We start from the raw sequence: 21,224 nt of genomic DNA on the forward strand, positions 1-21,224 counted from the left end.
GAAAAACTGAGCATGACATATGAAATCAAGAGTTAGGAATACTAAAATAAGAATAAAAAGGAAAGGGGAGGAGGGAGCTTTCTGTGCTCCTCTGTTGCCCCGGATTGCCTAATGAAATCCATCCCACTCGCCTGCTCTTCAGCCTGCAACAAATGCAGAACACTTAATGGCTAGAGATGCTTGAGATGAATTCTATTATGGAACAAATTAAAAACCTTGCCTTGCGTATAGAGAAGAGGCAGTTTGAGAGACCAGAGTATTTGAAAGTAGGTGACGCAGTCTCCATCCGGCACCGGTTTCCTTTTCATTCCTTCTTTTCTGTGTAGTAAGACGAAGGCTCCCCTCACCTGCAGTAATGAAGTTAAATCTGTGCACTGAATTAGCCTCCTGCACTTCATTAAAGACAAGCGGGTGGATCAAACACACTTTGGTTATTTCCCAGAGTTTGGAACCCTGCCATGCTCACATTAATTATTATAGGAGCTCCATCTGTGATTGTCCTTCAGTGGCATTAGCAACTTATTGAATGCACTCACGCTTTCCTGAATCTTACACTTCAACACACACAAACACCAAAGCACACACATACCTTTAACAGCGTCCTCCTCTGCCCTCCAAACCATCGCACCAGCAAAAAGTTCAGTTTCTCATATCCCTGACATTCACTTTCCTGAATCAAGAGAGTTTTTTTTATCAACTTGGCCACACTCTTTCATTATAAATGAGAATAATAGATTAATTAGGCGTTTCCTTTATGTCTAGGGCCCAGGATCGCACGACTTCACCAGAGGGTTGACAATCTAGTCATGGTGTGATCATCAGGACTTGAAGCCTGAAATCATTTAATCCTCTATTTCATATATTAGAGAGGACATAATAGTCATCCACTTATCAAAATGGGGTATAATTAACTGTAAGAGGAAAACGTTTTCAAGATAATGAACATTATAAGTTATCCACAAACCGGTGAAATAGCGAGGGGAAGATGATAGCTCCATCTGGATGTGACTGTTTTTCAAAACTGTCGTCCTCTCCCTACTACTTTAGTAAGTAAAACAATTGCTCTGCTCCCGTAACAGTTGCTCTTCCTCTCTGGGCAAGATAGATCTGAACAGGAAAGGTTTACACTTTCAAAAAGACGCAACTGTTGGGGAGGGTCAGAACATGCGATGCATGCATTAACAGCTTTCCCTTTTATGAAATCTGACAAACTCTGTGCAGGCTGGGAAGTCTCAAAGAGCTCAGAGAACAGGTAGAAAACTTCAAGAGCCACAGCCCAATCTGAGGGAAGCAATACAGAGAGGCAGATGATGCGCTGTAGGAGCTTTAAGGGTTTGAAGTTAGCAAAGCAGCAAGTTGAAAGAACTAAAGAAGGCCCTCTTTTCTCTAAAGACTGATTGTAATAACTCAATAACAGAGAAAGGAGAGCTGGGCGTCTTTACATTCCTGCCATCCAACTCTGCTCCCAACAACCCGTATCAGCACGCAGAGACACATTTTTAGCTACTAAATAAGAGCTTTTTTAAGTAGTGTAGAGTTTGGCAGCTCCCCTGTGCTGGAGACTGTAGGAAGCAGGGATTAGGCAGCGATACATGTTGTCATTCAGTGTATGTAAGAGCTGATATGAGAAGTGATACTGATTATTAGTTGAGTTTGGTTCATTTGTCTCACACACATTAATCCAATTCATGAAATAATAAATGTTAAGTACATGTTAGGGTGTGCTAGAAACCGCTAATGGCTTAAAGGGGTGGGGGAAAACTTGATACAGCATAATATTGCGATATTATATCGTGATATGGCAATATCGCATCGTCACACAGTGCCAAGTATTGATTTTTCAATTATATTAGTAAATACAAATTAGCCTTTAGGTAGCCTACTAGAGTTATATAATCACATGCTTTTTCAGTCCACTACATGCAGTTTGAAAACTTTATCTTACTAGATAACACAGATGTTGACAAAGTTTTCCTGTGGGGGACATAATTTACAATGGAATAAATCGCAATATATCGCAATATATTTTATCGCATATCACAACGAATTTAAAATCGCAATTATATAGAATTGTGACTTAAGTATCATGATAATATCGTGTCGTGGATCCTCTACTGATTCCCACCTCTAATGGCTTATGTTTAAAAAAAACAAAAAAAAACACACACCCAAAGGACACACAAAAGGTCAAATATAAACACACAAAATCACTCGTAGGTTGTAGATATTAGTGTTTAAAAAATCCATATTACTAGGTTTGAGAATGAGCTACCAAAAAGAACTGATTTATACATTGGTGGGAAAAAAAAACCTTGAACCAAATTAAATGCAACTATTTAATGTTTACTAAATAATATGTATATAATTACATATGAGCTACAATAATGACTGCTATTGATCCCCTTATTAAAGCCTATAATCTGAGACAGAGGGATTAGGAACTTTGTAATTCAATATCTAAATATAGTATTAATTATATAAATTAGATGATAATAAATGGATATTATTATTATAATCATGAGTCATATTCAAGTAAGATTTTAGCTTCTCAAATATAAGAATTTGCATTTTGTCACTGCACTTATGGGTGATAGTAAAGTGAATATCATGGACTGTTGGTCAGTCGACAAGACATAAGACTCTGTGAAATCTTAATGGACGTTTTTTACTATACCACTTACCACTATAGCTGCAGCCATACTAACTATTATGCACTATAAAAGGGGTCATATAATATCTGAGAAAAGAAATTTGAAAGTACCTAAAAATAAATAGCCAGCCTGCTTTCACATTTTACTTCATTATGCTGCTCAAAAATCCATGCCAGGATGTCTCACAGGTTGTGGGGAGCAATCCAAATCAGCACTTCTAACCCTCTAATCCATTTAAATAAACCACAGAAGCGTCTATTTTAAAAGAGGACTTTTTGTGCTACAGACCCTGTTGCAATGCTGATGATTGATCGACAAAACCTGACGGGCTCGGTGTATTATGAGCAGCTCCGAACAATACATCTCATATTTTCCAGAAACTCACCATTTACACTCTATTTAAATAGAAACGCTGAAAAAAAAAAAACTGTGTTGATGTTGAATTTTTTTTTTTTTTTCACTTTCCTTTTGGGAATATTGATTTATTTAATCCAAATGACCAGGGAAATTGAAGTGCATGAGCCACTGCACTCCTACAATACGGGACATGTGTCAGAACAATACGTGGGAATTCTGCAGAAAATAGTCTATTCAAACAAAAAAACCTATTGTGAATGGAATGAATGAATGTTTTTCAAAGGTAACCCACAATTTATGAGGGCACTGTTTCAGGGCTGCGGAGCATATCAAGTTTAAAGGAGGAAAAAAAGACAGAAGCAACTGTATTAATACGGTTTTCTTGTGTGTGTATATGCACAACGTACTGTGCATACTATGTTTTCAATAGAATCCTTAACTACAGTTAAAACACAGTCACCATCGGCTAATTGGGAATCTTTGGCTTGTTTTAATCACAGTGTCATCCAAACTTTAGCACAACATAAAGTTGATCACCGACCAGTTCATTCTGCTCACGCACTGCCTTTTTAAAGCTTTAATGGACCTAATTGTTTCCATTCTACTTTGTGTGACTTCTTCATGTTTACGGTAATATGTTGCATCCTCTCCCCTGACCTTTACATTTGCCTCGACATCATAGTTTGGTGTAAAACATTCATTGCTTGCTATACGCAGCTCCACTTCAGCTGTTACTCATGAGACTGCTGCAGCGGCAGTTCAACTCCGGTTGCTTTTAGCTTCATAGGAGCAGGAAGAGAAGAGTGTAATGTGTTTGAACAGTTCTCTCAGGCTGTAATCTCCTTTTAGCACGAGGAGCCCAATTAAGCCTTATGTTGATACCACGTTATAACCCAGAAACATCAATTGTTGGCTGAAGAACTGTGTGAATGGGACACTTTCTTACACTCTATTCATGTTATGGTGAAAATGGAAGACATTTTTTTTTGCCGTGCCAAATTTCTGCAGGTGATAGTAAATCGCTAGGCAGATAAGGAAACAGTTTAGCATGGATGAAGTGGGTCTCTTCATGATTTGAAGACTATCAGAGTGATTCAGAGGAACCGGTGTCAGTTGAGAGAACATAGCACGGTTCTGTAGTTTCGTTTTTACTGAAAGCCTGTCTGTGCCATTAGCTGAATACTTCTGTCTTCTTTTTGGCTAGCTAATGTACACGACCAACTATTTTCTAAAGATGACAGCCTCAGTACCCATTAAAGCCATTGTGCAAATACACCCTGAGAAAGAGCAGCAGGTCCAGCAGAGCAGGGTAGTAGGTGGAGATGGTGTTGATATGGATGTTCTGAGGTAAATACAGCCAAATGCCTGGAAAATACCTGAATATCTTATCAAAACAAAGAAAAGTTAAGTTGCAGTCTGCAGAGAACTCATGGTTAAGTTTTATCCTGGGAACCAGAAGAATCTGCAAGCTCATGTTTTGTTTGCTTTGGCAGGTGCAACTGGTCCCCCTCCTGTTAGACAGATTTCCAGTCGACCTGGCCAGAGGCCGGCATTCATAACAGTTTATCTATCATGGGGTTTGTCTCAGACGATGGCTGACATCTTGCAGAGCCTTTGTACTTTGCACAAAATACAAGATGACATCATTTGTAGCTCACACAACCTCGAGATGGGGACACGACAGCAAGCATAAACCTAGCTTAGTAAAGAGGAGTGGCATGGAGGCATTTCTGAAAACAATCAAGATGTGGACCTCACTTTTTAAGTACTATTTTCAAATTCTGATGGTACAAATGGCAACACTCGTTCACAGACATATTGGGCCTCATTCATAAACAGTGCATACACATAAATCTGAGCTTAAGCCATGCGTATGAACGTTCTAGTAGAAATCTGGGATCAATCAATAGCTTCTTCCCTAACTTTGTCTACTTAATGAACTTTTTTTTATCCATAGTAATTATTAGTTAACAGATTGAACTATGAAAATGGAGTGTCCCAGTGTTATTTCATAGATGGCACATATATGTATTTGTAGCCAACTGGTTAATTGATAGCCTATTAACATGCATACAGGGTAGGCTATATAAAAGACTCTGATTTAGCACCAAGCAGATGTTAAGATATGATATCTAACCTTGCTGGAAGATATTGCCGTCTGTGCCTTCAGAAGCGAGTGCATCAGAGGCCTATGTGTTTTTTTGGTTGTTTTTTTAAAGACTATTCTCATGGCTTTTTTGCCTTTATTAGATAGGACAGGATGAGCGTGAAGGGGGAAGGGAGAGGGGACGACATGAAGCGAAGGGCCAGAGGTTGGAATTAAACCCACAGCAGCTGCACCAAGAACATTGCCTTTGTACTTGGGGTGCCCGCTCTACCAGGCGAGCTACTGGGCGCCCCGAGGTGAACATGTTTAAACATGTTTGACGAGAGTGACGAACAGCTGTTTCCAACTGCCTTCACATTCACAGACGCTCCTTGACGGTCCGGCACTAGTGTGTCAGGGCCTTAATTGACCTATGGCTAAGCCACGCCCCCCTCCACTCACTCCGACAAATTATCAAAATTACAAGCCAAAATTTACAGGTCCCAGTGTAAGTGTGATAAACTGCATCTTGTTGCCGTCACCATCAAAGACAACAAGATAGAGGATCAGCATTGTTCCACTGAAGTTAAGGTTTCTGGCTCAGAATATGAGAAAAAGATAACTGCCTTTTTACCATCTTTACCAAGAGTGTCTCTCCGTTAGTTTGGTGCTACAGTATTTATATTGAATCATTCAGCATAATGTTTGCCAACCTTTTTTATCTCTGCGATTAGATAAGTTAATGAAGCTAAGCTCCAGAAGTTAACGTAAGCTTGACTAGAGCCCTTTGGACAACAGCTAACAATGATGTACGATCACCAAAGTACAAAACTAGAACAAAATAAGCTAATGAACTCCCAGCAAGGCAGCTAGGCACTAACGTTAGGCAAAATTTAGGTAAGGTTAGCTAACGTTAGGCGAACTTTAGGTAACGTTAGCTAACGTTAGACAATATGTTGCCTCAAACACGATGTCGACTTACCTTAGAACAGATGTAGACATCCTTGTTAATCTTATTCACGTTGAGTTGATGTTGTGGTCTAACGTTACCGCACAACTTTATCCAAAGGAGACACTTTGCACTTTTTGCATGTACCCCATGCACACCGTTTGACCATTTTTAAACTTCAAATCTCAGAAAAAGCTCATAAAACCGAACGAAACTGACTTTCTGTAATGCATTTCAATGGATGTCCAGGCAGAGAATGTCAGAGTGTATGGAAATGGCTATACTCACTGTGATTGGCTCATCACGTTTGAGGGCGGGGCTTAGCCATAGGTCAATTTGTGTGTAGAAACAACCTCGGCGCTTTCTCCATGAATCACCTTTATGCAAATGGATTTCCTTGTATAGAGAAACGGGAGCGTGACAGTCAATTAAGAATTATTCTGATTCCCTAACACACATACGGTGATAAGAACAAAATAAACTAGTGCGCATGTGTCATGAATCTAACGCTGATTTTGCGTGCACACTTAGAGTAAGAACATTTCTACGCACATTTTAGTGAATGACACCATTGATGCTACACCACAGCTCATCTCTGCACACTATAGTCTGTTTACATTTGTTTATGTCAGGCTAAATGTTAAGTTTAAATTCATGTTTGATGAACACAAACCACAATACCCATCCTCTATTTTGTTTATGAAACATTAATCACATATTGTCAGTGGTTTAGTGGAGGGTATACACAGGTATAAGGGTTTTCTCGCCTCTTTCTCGGTCCCTTTACAATATACCCACTTATCAGCCAAAAAGCCATTGTACCCACCTCTTCATCGGTAACTTACCCATCTTCCTAGTCATACACTCACCTCATCATCTACCACTACACCACTGGATATTGTCTTCATTAATAATAGCCTATGTGCTAATTGCATTTTTCTTCCTAATAATCAGGTTTTAGCTCTATAGTTCTATTAAAGCCTATATTTAATGCACATTCATTTCCGTTCTTCCTCCCTTGTGGCTCTTGTGAATCCCATCTGTGCTGTGGTAACGCCTCATTATAAGGAGTACTACTTAGTGTGATGATGTCATTGAAAACAAGACATGTTATTTATGGTATTTTAGTATTGATGTTTTTATCCTCCCAGCTTTATAAAATAAGTCTTGAAAGTCAGTCAAAATAGCCTGTTTATCTGACAGGGTAATGAAGATCAAATGCGGTGTACTTGCTGTACAGAAGCTGACACTGAATATGTTAACAGCTCTGCGGTGAGACGATCCTCAAAAAATATCTTTGTGTTTCATAATATGGGGGAAAAGTGGATATATCCACAGTATTTGGATATTGGTTTGCAGAGAATATAGATGTAGCTGAAAGGTAAAAACTAGCCACAGGTGTCGCACACTGCTTTGACTGAAGGTAGAACTTAGTGTCGGCAGCAAGCTGGGCTTCCCCACCAGGCGTTTTCACAACCTGTATGTATCAAGTCAGCACCGTGTCCGCAGCCCAGCGGGGTGTAATGGATAAGGGTTAGAATAATCCTACGAGCTGTTACAGGTGTGTGCATGTCAGACTCTGTAAGTGGCCGAGGCTCTCTGGGCTCTTTTATAGCCTCGGTTCCCCCGAGGAAGAGAAAAAGACATCACTGTGTGACCCTTGAGTCCAGTACGGAGCTCAGGTGTGGTGGGGAACCTGGAGCAGACCCTGCCACTTGACTGTCATGATGACACAGCAGGTGTGAGGCAGTGGGTTGGCTCTAATGGGGACAACTTTGAATGAATAGTACACAAAAGAGAAAAAGAATAAGCCTTCATTTCATCATGTTACAAAACCAAGAAATCAGGGTTATGGAATGGAAACAATGAGCACTGAAGCACTGATATTTGGTCAATTTTTGGATCAATACTGAATGTGTGAGAATCTTCTAGATGTTTGGAAAAGGAAAAAACGGTTTTTAAAAATGCTTCACTGTAGACAAAAACAACTACTTTGTGTTTTACAGAGTGCCCCGTGGGTGGCTGATGTCTACTGTATGAGAACATGCAGTATTTTACTGAAACAGTAACCAGTTGTAACAATGTCTTTGTTTAACACCGTGTGAATCCCTCTCATGGAACATAACAGCCTTTCTCCCTCTGTTTCTGTCTCTCCTGCTCCTCTGGGGCAGTGGCCTCTAATTAGAAGCAGGGCTGCTGGATAGACGTTTTCTTTAACAAGGTGAAAGCAACTGAATGGGACTAGCATAAACGAGGCAGAATATCAACACTGTGACTCCTCTGTCTGAGCCTCTACAAGTTTGGGGGAAAAGTGTTTAACATACTGTTGGAATGGCAATCTGCTGTTGCCTTATTCCCTCTTGCAAAGCTTTGAAACGGTCCTTCTCCTCCTGCAGAATATATAAATCTATCTGTGCTTCAGAATCTCCAAATTAAACATAGGGGCAGGCGCTTGGAAAATGAAAATGTAAATCTGACTGGGAAAAGCATTTGAGGTTCCTTTGCTTTGAGGAGAAAAAAGAGATCTACACCAGTGCCTCTTTGCTCTGTTTGTGACCTTTATCATTTGGCTCATATCTAATAAGCCTAAACAAGCGGCAGCAGCGAGGTTTGAGCAGCAAGTCTGTTCGCTGTGAAACATTTAGTTAACTCTTCAAGGTTACATCTCCCATCACTGTCTCAGGCTCCTCTCTGAATGAAAGAGGGAAATGGAGAAAGGGAGAGAGAAGGGATTGAGCCTGAATCCTTGTAACAGAAATCTTTTGAACTTATGACTACATTATAGAACGTAGCCTCCTGTGTAAAAATCCAGCCGGCTTTGGTTGAAGATAGACTCATTAGGTGTTTTAGTTATGAAAGACGAAAACTTTCAACAATTCAAATGGTTTGCTTCAGACCTGTTTTCGTTGCTTTTGTAATGTGCAAGAGGGGGAATTCTTTGAAGAAGGAGATTAAAACCATGTGATCATTTTAATTAGATCATTAGCCAAGAATTAAAGATCTATGTTTGTAACTCTCATTAACAAAAATACCAAGTGGGTGCCAAGACAGATTTGCGCATTACATTCGACGCATTTCGCCCTCTTTTCCCTTCCATTGCAGCTTTTTTTTTTTTTTTTCGCTGCTATTGTTCTTGCTGTCAGTACGTTTTTGTTTGCTCTTTTACTGCATCAAGGTAAAGGGAAGGTGGGTTAATCTCCGTCTGTGCTCTGTGTCTTTCAGGCTCTTTGGTACAACGGGGAACTGTGCAGCCTGCAGTAAACTGATCCCAGCCTTTGAAATGGTGATGAGAGCCAGAGATAATGTTTACCATTTGGACTGTTTTGCCTGTCAGCTTTGTAACCAGAGGTAAGAATGGGGATCATAACTGCACAACAATATTGCCTTTTTTTTTTTTCTATAAACATGAATGGAGCGTTAAAATGTCCAATAGCTTAAATATTAGAAACTCTCTAAAGGTACAACACCTTTTCTGGCTTGTTATATTATTACAGACCACTGAGCAAGTCTTAAAAAAGTGGATTGTCTTCCTGTGTTGTAAAAATAAAGGTTCCGGTATTGCATTTGTAATGCCCTGCTAATTGTTTCCTATTGTGACACACTGCCAGCAGTTTGTCCGTGCTTGTGGCTAGCTCTCTAAATCTTTTAAGCCAGAGCGATGTAAAATTAGCTCCTGTTCTTATGTGTTCGAGGAGGTGCAGGAGCTACAAAAATAAAGTCCTCCAGAGGTGTGTTGCTGCATAAGGGAGAACGGACCTACACAGGTGTGAAATGGTGTTTCCTTAGCGATAGGATTTATTATGAAATTGGAGTGAGCACAAAGCCTATGGTATGATACACATAGAATATGACATACCCAAATATTGCTTTTTCCCATTAATATACTGTCAGTAATGGCACCACTCTGGGAGCAGAACGTCCTTTGCATGCTTGTCAGGGGTGCTGTGACCCTGTTCCTCCACACAGCACAAGCCCATTAACCTTCTGCAGGCCAGATTCAGTTACCATAGTGAACACCTGCTGTAAGGGAATTATGACTGCAGTCTCTCTTCTCAGCTGGCAGACATGAAGCCAGGTCTCATCTGGCACAGCATTGCCATGGCCGTGACTGTTTTACCAGCCTGGCTCATTACTAAAGCCAAGCTATGCTCTGCTATATTCTTATCTTCACTCCCCTTCAGTCACATTATGGAGCTGTCTCCACTGTGTCACACAAACAAACAGCAGCACAGAGAAGAACATCAGTAAGGCAGGCTGTTATGTGCTATTTTCCCTCTTCAATTGACTCCGAGACTTCAGAGGAAAAAACATTCTCGAGCACTGGAACCAAACTGGTGTGTGAAAAGCTAACCCTATGGCAGAGTTTCCTTGGAAACTCCCGTGGTGCCAGCGCCTTTTTGCCAGGCCGGGGAGAGTTGACCTGCCTTTCATCGGGCGCCAGTGCTTGTGTCTGCTTGCTTTGAAATGATAGGGTTTTAATCCACTTTATTTGAAGCCACACATTCATGATGACCATCAAAACAGGCTTTGGATCTGATGAGGCGCAGTGTCAGCGCGCGTCAGGTAAAACATCTCGAACCAAATGTGCGCAATCAAACAGAATCATCATTACCTGCTGATCTTAAATGCAACATTTTCACTGCCAGAGCAAAGCAGAGCAGAGTCAGCCAGTCAACACACACACACACACACACACACACACACACACACACACACACACACACACACACCACTTTGTCATAACGCCAACAGTAATCGTCTTTGTGTTTTTAACAACAGTTCTGCTTTTGTTTGTTTTTCTCTGCCGACAGGTTTTGCGTGGGGGACAAGTTTTTCCTAAAAAACAACATGATTTTGTGTCAAATGGACTATGAGGAGGGCCAGCTGAATGGGAGCTTTGAGACACAGGTTCAATAGTTGGAACCTCGTGGCAGCAACAATCGGCTCCACACTTTACACACGAGATGGATGTTCTGCTGCACTTGGAAAAAGACAAGCGTCTGTCTGCTTGCCTGCAATACTTTTTAAGACCCCTTTATCAGTCCCTAAGGACTCTATTGTAAATGTTCAACTTTTTGCCCCTCCCACACCCCAACACTGAGCAGTTACAAATTTTGATGTACAGTTGTGCCTGCTTAGCTGAGCACTGTATTGCTTGTATGTTTTGTGAAATTTGTTTCCGGTTTGTTTTATTTTCCTTTTAGAAATGGTTCATTGGAGGGTATGTACAGTCTGTTTTCTCTGTATATATAAACTGGAACATTTATTTTATGAAATGTAATGCAATTTTATTACTAGTGTGAATTAAAGATTCTTAAATGTTCATAGTGAGTTTTTTCTCTTGCACCAAAACCAAAGCTGTCGGAGGAAGTCGGCCCATGTGTTGATATGTAATCATGTCTCCAAAAACGGCAACGCTATAAAAAGCTTTGCAAGAGAAAATATATTTGAAGTCCTTCTTCAAAACATGATGCAACAAAACAAGTTTTATTACATTTTACAGAGTTCTGATGGAATTAGAAATGCTGTTTAAAATGAACTACATAAGATTTTATTTGGAATAAAAGAATGCTTCTCCAAACTGTGTTGTTGTGAGCGTGCAGGTGTCATGAAAGGGAGTGAGTTAAGCTGAGCTGCTCTCCGTGATTCATGCTTCACTAATTGCCATCTGATTATGAGGGTGAATTGGCCTGGAAATGAAATGCAACAGCAAATAAATTAGAGAGAAAATAAATGCTCATTGAGTTTGAGCTCATTCAAACTCATCAGCAACAGAGGTGCAGAGCTGTATTAAAAAGTACTCTTCCCAGAAGACTCTTGTTAATGGAGCTGTGTGACACTGACTGTTTATCTGATGAGGTTATTTCTGATACACACACCAACAGTTGACGATATACTAAGTGTGGTGGAGCTGGCTGATATTCAGCTGATCCTTCAAGTGATAATTCATATCAATGGCTTTGCTTGTTACATGTAGTTGTATGAATTAATCAAGCAATTATTTTATTCTGACACTGGCAACTAATAATACGGGGTACGAATACTTCATTTGATTATTTGCTGCAAATAACATGATGCTGATGATACATCGCTATATATTAATAAGTTAGCACAGTGTTTCTTCCAGATATATCAAAATATTTTACAGATCTTATTTACTTTTATAGACAAAAAACATGTAAGAGAGGTCTGTCACTGCAGGCTGACATAAGTGTGCAGCATTCTTTTGTTATTCCACTGGTCATGTACAGTTAATCTTGGCTTTGGGTCACAAGAAGCTGAGTCAGTTATAAAAAATAGCTTATAACAGGGCTCAAATCAACAGTGATTTTCATTACTGATTAATGATTATACTCTATTTTATCAATTAATGGCTTTGAGTACAAAATGTAAAAAAAAAAAAAAAAAAAAAAAAAATCACAGAGCCCAAGCTGACGTCTTCAAATTACTTGTCCTATGTGACCAAAAGCCCAAAACCCCAAAAATACTCGGAGAGAAAAGCAGAAATTCATCACAATAAAAGAGAGGAAAGTAATAAATGTTTGTCACTTTTGTTGGAAAAAATGACTGAAATTATTATTGAATTATCAAAATAGTTCCTGATTGACTTTCTGTTGGTGGACGACATGATTAATAACTAATTGCTTCACCTTCAGCTTATTACGTTTCACATTTTAGAGCCACCTCGTGCCAATTTTAATTAATTCTGCCGCCTTAAAATCTCCATAGTGCTGTCATGTTACAATTAAAAAAAAAATTAAACAGCCATGTTTCTCACATGGTGAAACTATGACAACTAATTAGAGAGAACAAACATCATTCTCTCAGAGAGAAAAAAAGGAGCTAAGCAGAAAGCAAATGGCTGCAGCTTGGAAAAATGAATAGCTCTTAGATCACATTATCCATTTTATTTAAGTTCAAGTTCAGTAACAGGTAATATGCCATACATCAGTCTGGATGGAGGTCTGTAGCCTTTAATTACACTCTGGTATGTTTGACGTCACATGTTCCCGGACCCTATAAGTGATATGTTAGACCCTGAGAACCCAAAAAGGACACGGAGTTTGTCATCTTACATCACTAGCTTTGATTTAATGTGATGTCATGAAGTGCATGGAAAACTGTGTGCTACTTTTCTCTCACTGCAACCCTGCCTCCTAGAAATTCTGTTTCTATGTTACTAAACTGCTTTCTTTGTTATGTTGTTGTGGCAACGTAATCATAATTGCTGCCTGGATTATGTTCAGAGACGATGTTTCTTTCAGGTAACAAAACATTCATGTACCGTGTAGGCTTCGGAAGGAAATGGTTGGGGAGGATAGTGAGTGCACAAGTGCAGGACCTTGACACCAGAACCTTGAGTTAGCGTCCAGAATCTTGTCTTGGGTTTAGGCAACAAATGCACTTTAGTTAGGATTGGGGAAAGATCTGGATTTTGGTCAAATGTTCATAAAAAAAGGCACCAAAAATAACGTTGTATTTACTATGAGTGGATACTGTGTTGAAAGATTTTGGGGGAAAACAACTAAGATGTGTTCAGTATCAACTTTTTTGCAACTTGCCAGAGACATTAATTAGCAACATTTCCTCATTATGTTATGAAAACGTAATTTGCTCGGCATTATTATTCCTTCAAAACATATTTGCTGTTTCATATTTGTTGTGTGCAAACTTAATTTCTAGGAGACAGGGCTGCTCACCAATGCACAGTGAGTGTAATGCTGGTCTAAAAGATCAAATCACTGCTGGAGGTTTAGATCGAACCTATGCTCTAAAAGCACATCATGCCTACCTGTGTTAATGCTCAATAACTCATACAGATATAATTTGGAATATACAGCTTGCTGTGTTAGGCTCAGCTCAGATGGAAAAGGCCTACAGCAATTACAGAATTGTCATAAACAGGTAATTTGTCAAACCTCCGTTGTTTTATTGTCTATTATAATTATTCAACGCAGTATTCTTCTTCCTTTTTGAGGGAAAAAACTCAAACTTCAGATTTCAACCCATGTGTGACACTCTGTAGGCGCTTTCCTACTAGCAGGACACAGAACAGCAATATAATTTGCTAACACATAAATCAAGTGTGCAAAGAGCATTAATTAGAAATTCATTAAAAATTCAGACTCACCGGCAGGTGTGCAAATAAAGGATTAGGTAGACATCAATTATACTACATAAGAGAACATTTTAATTGCAATTCCTGGATTGATTTACAGAGGGAAACAATCAGGCTCCGTGCAATATGGCTGATTGCTCATTTTCCGGAAAAATAATGAGAAAAACACCTCACCAGGTAACACTGTCCCCAGCTGTAAATCCGTACACACAAACAGATTCAGAGGTGTGTGTGCTCTGTCATGCACAGACACATGTAGGCTTATATACGAGTGCCCGTGCCCACAAACACATTTTTAATGCCAAACTATATAATAAAATACATGCGCGCAAAAAAATAAGGTAGAAACAAACAGACATGCACACACAAAATTACAAAACATGACACACACAGACATCCTCCCACACATAAATACACATGCACTGCAGCTTGGCATTCCCATCTGCTTGTGTTGGTGGAGAAGTTCTTAAGCACCAAATGTTGTGCTGTTATGACTCAAGTTTGTGAATTCTCCAACCTCCTCTGTGTTCCTGATTACTGCATTATGGCATCTGCTTAATTAGCTTGGCTTGTGTCATATGTTGCACACGAGGGGGTGTTAAAAAGTGCCCTTCCTTCTTGCTCATTATCTGCCTCGATTCATGTGATGTATAATCTCTCTTGACAGACATTCATATTGACATAGGGACAGCTGTCAGCAGAGCATGGTCATAAAGAGTGCACATAGAATAAAAACCACAAGGAAGGCAGATAAGTGGAAAGGCTGCCAAATTTCTAAGTGAAACTACTGATTCTGTGTTTCACTCTGGATCCATCAACACTGCAACAGTTCTAATTATACTGAATTTAATTTTATGGATGAGAGTTTTTTGGGAGAAGAAACCGATAGTAGGCCGTGCATTTTGATTACTACAGGTAATATTCAAAGTAGCCTCCTGCCAGTGTATTTTCTAAATTGGTGTGGTGTCCAACTCTTGGCGAGGAATCAACCTCATTATTGCCATGTGGGAAATTCTAATCATTATCTGCATAACAGCTCTGGACAATCATTTCCAACCCACAGAACGCTACTTTCTTGATGGAAGAGAGTTTGAAGATTGGAAATGTCCCTTCTTTACAAGTCAAATTCTGTCTATAATCAAAAAGCATGACAATGACATTACAATATACCGCAACAGACTTGTTATACCAATGGGACCTTCACTTAGAGATCTTACTGCCATGACACAAACCTATCACTAGACAGAACATTGATTCTGCTGAACTGCAGATTATGTACAACAACAACTAGGTATTAAGATTGAGAACTGGTCCAGAATTGTCTGATCCATCGTAATCATAATCAATTCCTTTTATCTCGGCCAGCATGTTCTTCCAACAGATGTGCTCTGTAAAACAATGACGTCAAAGTCTTGTGTCTATGTTGCTAGAAACTTACAATAACAAGTCACTGTAGAGATGAAGAGAAGGTCCAAAGTGTGGCTTCATTTCATGAAGACAGATGACAACTACATGTTATGTCTGTAAAATAACAATTTCAAGTATATGTTAGGGTTGAAACAGCAGCATAATGCTGGAACATCTTTCTACAAAACATTGGCTTAAATTCCAGGGATGCCATGTATTTGACACTGACAAATGAGCCACAGCCCCCCAGTTATGTTATGTTATAACAATATTTTAATCTTATAATAACATTAGGTAAGCACCGTGGTGTGGTGGCACATGGTGTAGTGGTTAGCACTGTCGCCTCACAGCAAGAGGGTTCCTGGTTCTCCCCGTGTCTCCCCGGGTTTTCTTTTGGTACTCCAGCTTCCTCCCACAGCCCAAAGACATGCAGGTTAATTGGTGACTCTAAATTGGCCGTAGGTGTGAGAGTGAGCATGAATGGTTGTCTGTCTCTATGTGTCAGCCCTAGTCTGGCAACCTGTCCAGAGTGTACCCTGCCTCTCGCCCAGTGTCAGCTGGGATAGGCTCCAGCCCCCCCGCGACCCTCAAGAAGATAAGCAGTTACGAAAATGGATGGATGGATTACATTAGTGACATGCAGGCAGGCTTAGCAAATTTGAAATAATAAAACAGTTGCGTTGACGCTGAAAACCTGTGTAGGCCTACTTTTTCCCATCCCAGAAAATTCATTATTAATCAATTGCTGAATCAATAAAGAGCCCGACTGATACGCAAAGTCAATAATGGCACTGATATCAATGTAATCTAATCAATTTCCATCCCTAAAGACAACATTTAATTCAAGGGCAAAATTTTTACCTTTTTTTCAACAATATTTGCCCATGGCTACGACAATACCATTAGGTTAGGAAAATGTCATGGTTACCATATGGATATGATCCTCTGGGGATCATGAATGTCTGCAAACAATACAAAGCAATCCATTCAGCCTAGTAGTTGTCAAGATATGTTAAGATGGACCAAAGTGATGAATGGATGGACGGACTGGTAGTTCCATCTAACCCTAAATTAACATTTCAAACAAATCAGAGTTAAAAACAGTATGGCTGTGCAAAAAGGGGCAAAAGTGCAATTATGTGCATGTGTCAGAGAACTGAGTCCTTCACTGCCTGTTTATCACATTTTGACTATATTTATCCTGACCAGAGGATGATTTGTACTTTGCCACTGAATAGAAAACAACAAGGGGAAATTTAATTGTTTGGAATGATTCAGTATTGGATATACTGCCATCATTACGTGGGTATACGTGGGATATGGCCTCTTTGTGTTTACAAATAAAAAAGCAGCTGATCATTTAAAAAAAAGAGACGTTGATACCAATGAGGTTAACTGATGTATTTTTGTGTCTGTATGCGTAATGTTTATTATATAACGATCTGAATGAATAATCTATATTCTCTACTCATGAACCATTATGCCGTCCTTCACACAGACAGTTGTGACCTTACAGACTCAGAGACAAAGCTACAGCGTTTGTTTTAAAACATGGTGAATACAGTGATCTTAAATAAATGAAAATATGAGCCGAGATGCTAACGATGGTCAAGTGACTATTATTCTCCTTGAAAATAAACTGATTTTGACACCCACTCAAAAACTCCAACATATGTTCCATTGATGCCTAATGGGTCTGCTTGGGCTATGAGAGACTGGAGAGGGCAATTAGTTGCATGTGGCTTTGATTAGCACTGATTCCACAACAGTGCTGGAAGGAATATAGAAAACAAAATACTAAATTACTGCTGAAGCTCTTTCTGACAGAATGCAATGAAATGGAAGAAACTATTAAACTTCATGGTAATAACAGGTAAATGTGAACACGTTAACTATAGCATGGTGCCCACGGCTAAGATTATGCATATTCTACCTACAAACAGCCTCTGCCAAGCAATGCATATAAAACTGAAATAAATGGCTACAGATGCATGAACTTGCCCTGAAAGAGGTTTGCTTACTCTGTGATCTCATTCTTAAATGAAACCAATTTGCCTAGAAATTGGTTCTAAGGCCTAATGCTGAACTCTGTACATCAGCTCCGCCACACACACACACACATACACACGCACACACACAGTTAGCTTTTACAAATGCACTTTCACAGTCACACTGCTTCCACCCCTTCCACCCCTTCCCTCGCTGCAAATCATGTTTGACTTTGAAGTGCTAATTTTGGAAGTTTAGCCAATTTTTATTTGCTGCTTTGAAATGTATCCCCTAAGCTGCTGCACCAGCAATGAAATATACAGACCTTTACAATGAGGGATAAGTGACCAAAATGAGAAGCGCCTGGTTTTCTTCCTAACATTATATAACTGTGAATAATCCCCACATAGCATTTTCTCCTGTGCCATCAGTGCCTCAATTTATATTCAAAAATATTATGCAGACTTTTTACTTTTTGCTCATTGCTCAATCCCCACCTAAAGTTGGAGCTAATTTAAGATATCCACATACAATGCTGCAGACAAAAACCCTAAAATATTTTCCACATAATTACTGTACTTTATCAGTGTTCCTGAACAAAAGCGGCATAACTAAAATAGGGAGAGTAAAACCGTAATGCGAGTAGATGGGTTCACTGTGGTAATGTGTATGGATTCTGCTAAAAGGGTACCTGATGAATGTCTAATAACAGCAACATTGTATCACCAGTACATTTCTCTGCAGGTTAAATCAGAGTCCATATATACTGTAGTGACAGCCCAGTCACCACAATGAAATGTTGGCATTGTGTGTATCCGCAAAACCATGAATAAGTTCCATTTGAACATTTTATACCAATCATATCAACGTTTGTAAAGTGATTTAATATCAAAGCTGACCGTCATCTGAAGGTGGAGCGGAAGGAGGATGGCGTAAAGCGGTTGATTTAGGGAGTCATTTTCATCTTCCCAGCAGGTTCCTGGGAGCCAAGCATGGGTATTTGGTGGCGACCAGTTACTGTTTTTTCAGTGGCTTTTTAGGCACAAATAGGAATAGTTTTTACCAAAACATTGCTGCTCTGTGACTGAGATTGTGGCCCAAACAGCAGCTGTTTTTTTTGTTGTTGTTTTATTTGCCAGACATCACTACTTTTTCTGCCAGGATTGTGCCCCTAAAATGAGGTATTTTAAGCCAAAACATCTTCCTAACCACAACCAAGCGTGCAAACCATGCACCACCAGAGGTCAGTCCCTTGTGGAACTGGATGCTGGTGGTTGTAGGGATAACGTTACAGGATTGTAAACAACCGGCCAGCAACAGTGGAGAGACATACTGCAGAGAAAACGGCATATTTTCGCATCTAACTTAGTGAATTAAGGATTTATTTAGACCAAACCAGAGTTAGTTATTGTTGGAACAGTGGACTAACTGACTAAATGACTAAAAAGTCTAACTAAGATGGTTTTGGTGAGTTTTATTTTGTTTCTGGTTAGCTTGAATGAAGTGTGTTTAGCAATAAGTTAAAGAGGCAATTCAATAAGTCATCGTTCTTTGAAAGAGAAAGTAGAATAGTGTCATATACCAGGTGAAATTTCAGTAAGGTAGCAAGGTATAAAAATTAGATACTGTCCTAGCCTAGTAGTGATCCACTTTATTAACATTTAAACCCTGACAACAAATCATGGTTAGACCATATGGCCTGTGGACGGCTGTGTTTGATATAATTCAGATACATCAGCTCAATATAAACATTAAAATGGCATTATGTCTTTTGAGCTTTGTCCCTACCGTGTATGAAACCCAAACAGTGGGGGAAAAAATGACCACGGTAATAAACGTAGCAGCATTTACCACCGTGATGGATGCAAGGATGACCTCAATCACAATCCTTTTTTTAACTGCTTTCAGCAGGAGCTGGAGCATTATATAGTAAAATAAGTTGATCAGATTGGCTCCTCACCAAGCAGCCCGGCTAATAACGTGGAAGGCAAAGAGCTTGAGGGAGAGAAGATTTGGAATGTGGGCCCCTCCACTTTCCAGCACTGCTCTGCTTTAACACAGCCCTGGACTTGGCAATAAATTGCTTTGGTAATCAGCTTTTTGAAAAGCTTATTTACTGCTTGTTTTGTGTTTATTGTAGTTCTCAGAATGAAATACAAAATTGGATTTTATTACATGTGCAATTTTCTCCTCTCGTAAAGAATAGAGAGAGAGAGCGAGCGCATCACCTTGTTGAGTATGGATGATCCGGAGAGAATGTATACTGTATATTATTTTTGATTATCTCTCTGCTTTGATGCAGTCTCCTTATGCGCCCAAGGATGCACACACTATGGGATTGGGTGGAAACATTTCATGTATAAAATGTCCAAAAAAGCTGAGAGATCAAAAAGTCTACTAGCATAAAATGTCCAAAAAAGCTGAGAGATCAAAAAGTCTACTAGCTACACTGGGGTGTAATCTATATGTGAATGAGTGACAGAGAGTGAGACAGGAAAGGGAAAGTGTGGCGCAGTTTGTTGAATGTATCAGTTTTGCATTCTGTTTGCAAGTGAACAAAGTAACGGCTCGTTCACTGTACAACTAGAATAAAAGATTAATTTATCCACAACTCTGCTTCACAAATGCACAAACCATGTGTTCATGCTTGAAAAATCACAGCCCCAGTGGTTCTTTTCACTTGCATCATTATGCTGTACACAATGCAGTACACTGAGACAATGTGCTTTTGTAGACCACGTTCTATAAAGTTAACATAAATCTGACATACAGTGCTATAGACCTTCCTTCAACCCAGTGGTTCTTTCAATCTTTGTTGTCAGCACCCAGAACTCTTTTTCATGTAATTTTATTAAAGCTTTATGAATGTATTTAATTACCTAAAATGATAGAAAACACTCCAATATTCAAACAACCCCTGCATCATAAAAAAAGCATTTAAAAACGTTCTTTTTTTCCCCAAACACCAACATTTTAATAAAACCACTGTTGTTGGCTCAAGTTTAGCAATAACAATTATCAGCAATAACAATTTAGAGCAATTACCAACAAAACGTACTGGTGACCTCTTTGTGACTTAGTGGTCATTGTCATTCACGCTATGCCTCCTGTGTAGCCACAGTGTCACAACCTGTAAATATGTCATGTCATGTCATGTCATGTCCAGACCTCTGATGAATCACCTATGAAATGCTCATTAACCAAGTAAACATTTTTTGCACAAAAAGTTTTGAACATCCCTTTTATTCCTTTAATTGCAACTTGGATTGTTTTTTTACACACAAAAAAGACTACACATACTGAGCTTTGTAAGGTTACTTTCAATTTCTACAGGTCTATCATTTTTATTCTGTGAATCACTCTATAGAATCAAGCCATGTATGAAATCCTCTTAACATTCCCATGGGGCTTGGAAGATGTATATGGCTCCTAGTAACTGTACAATGACCTTAAAGCATTAGCGGTATTTGTATTTAAAAGATCACTGATATTAAAATACATTTTGAATTAAATGCTTAGTGACTTTAAGTAACTTTATCGCCTGACACACTCTATTATAATCTGATATTTTGTAGGGGTGCATTCCAGGTCAGAGACTTTTATTGCGAACATTTTATAAGCTTGGCTCTTACAGTTGATACAGATGATCATAACATTCTGTTGAAC

The 21,224-nt window shown here is 39.3% G+C and overlaps 1 protein-coding gene across 1 annotated transcript in view; it reads left to right on the plus strand.

Annotated features, from left to right (window-relative positions):
- The window catches only part of lmo1 (LIM domain only 1), a 31,258-nt gene extending 19,892 nt beyond the window's left edge, over positions 1 to 11,366 (plus strand). The window contains exons 3-4 of the mRNA XM_050050640.1: positions 9,266 to 9,391; positions 10,855 to 11,366. Coding sequence (XP_049906597.1) covers positions 9,266 to 9,391; positions 10,855 to 10,960 — 232 coding nt within the window. The 3' untranslated portion in view covers positions 10,961 to 11,366. The remainder of the gene's footprint in view (positions 1 to 9,265; positions 9,392 to 10,854) is intronic.
- Positions 11,367 to 21,224: the final 9,858 nt, after the last annotated feature.

Source organism: Epinephelus moara, chromosome 1 (assembly GCF_006386435.1).
Source record: "Epinephelus moara isolate mb chromosome 1, YSFRI_EMoa_1.0, whole genome shotgun sequence".
Taxonomy (NCBI): domain Eukaryota; kingdom Metazoa; phylum Chordata; class Actinopteri; order Perciformes; family Serranidae; genus Epinephelus; species Epinephelus moara.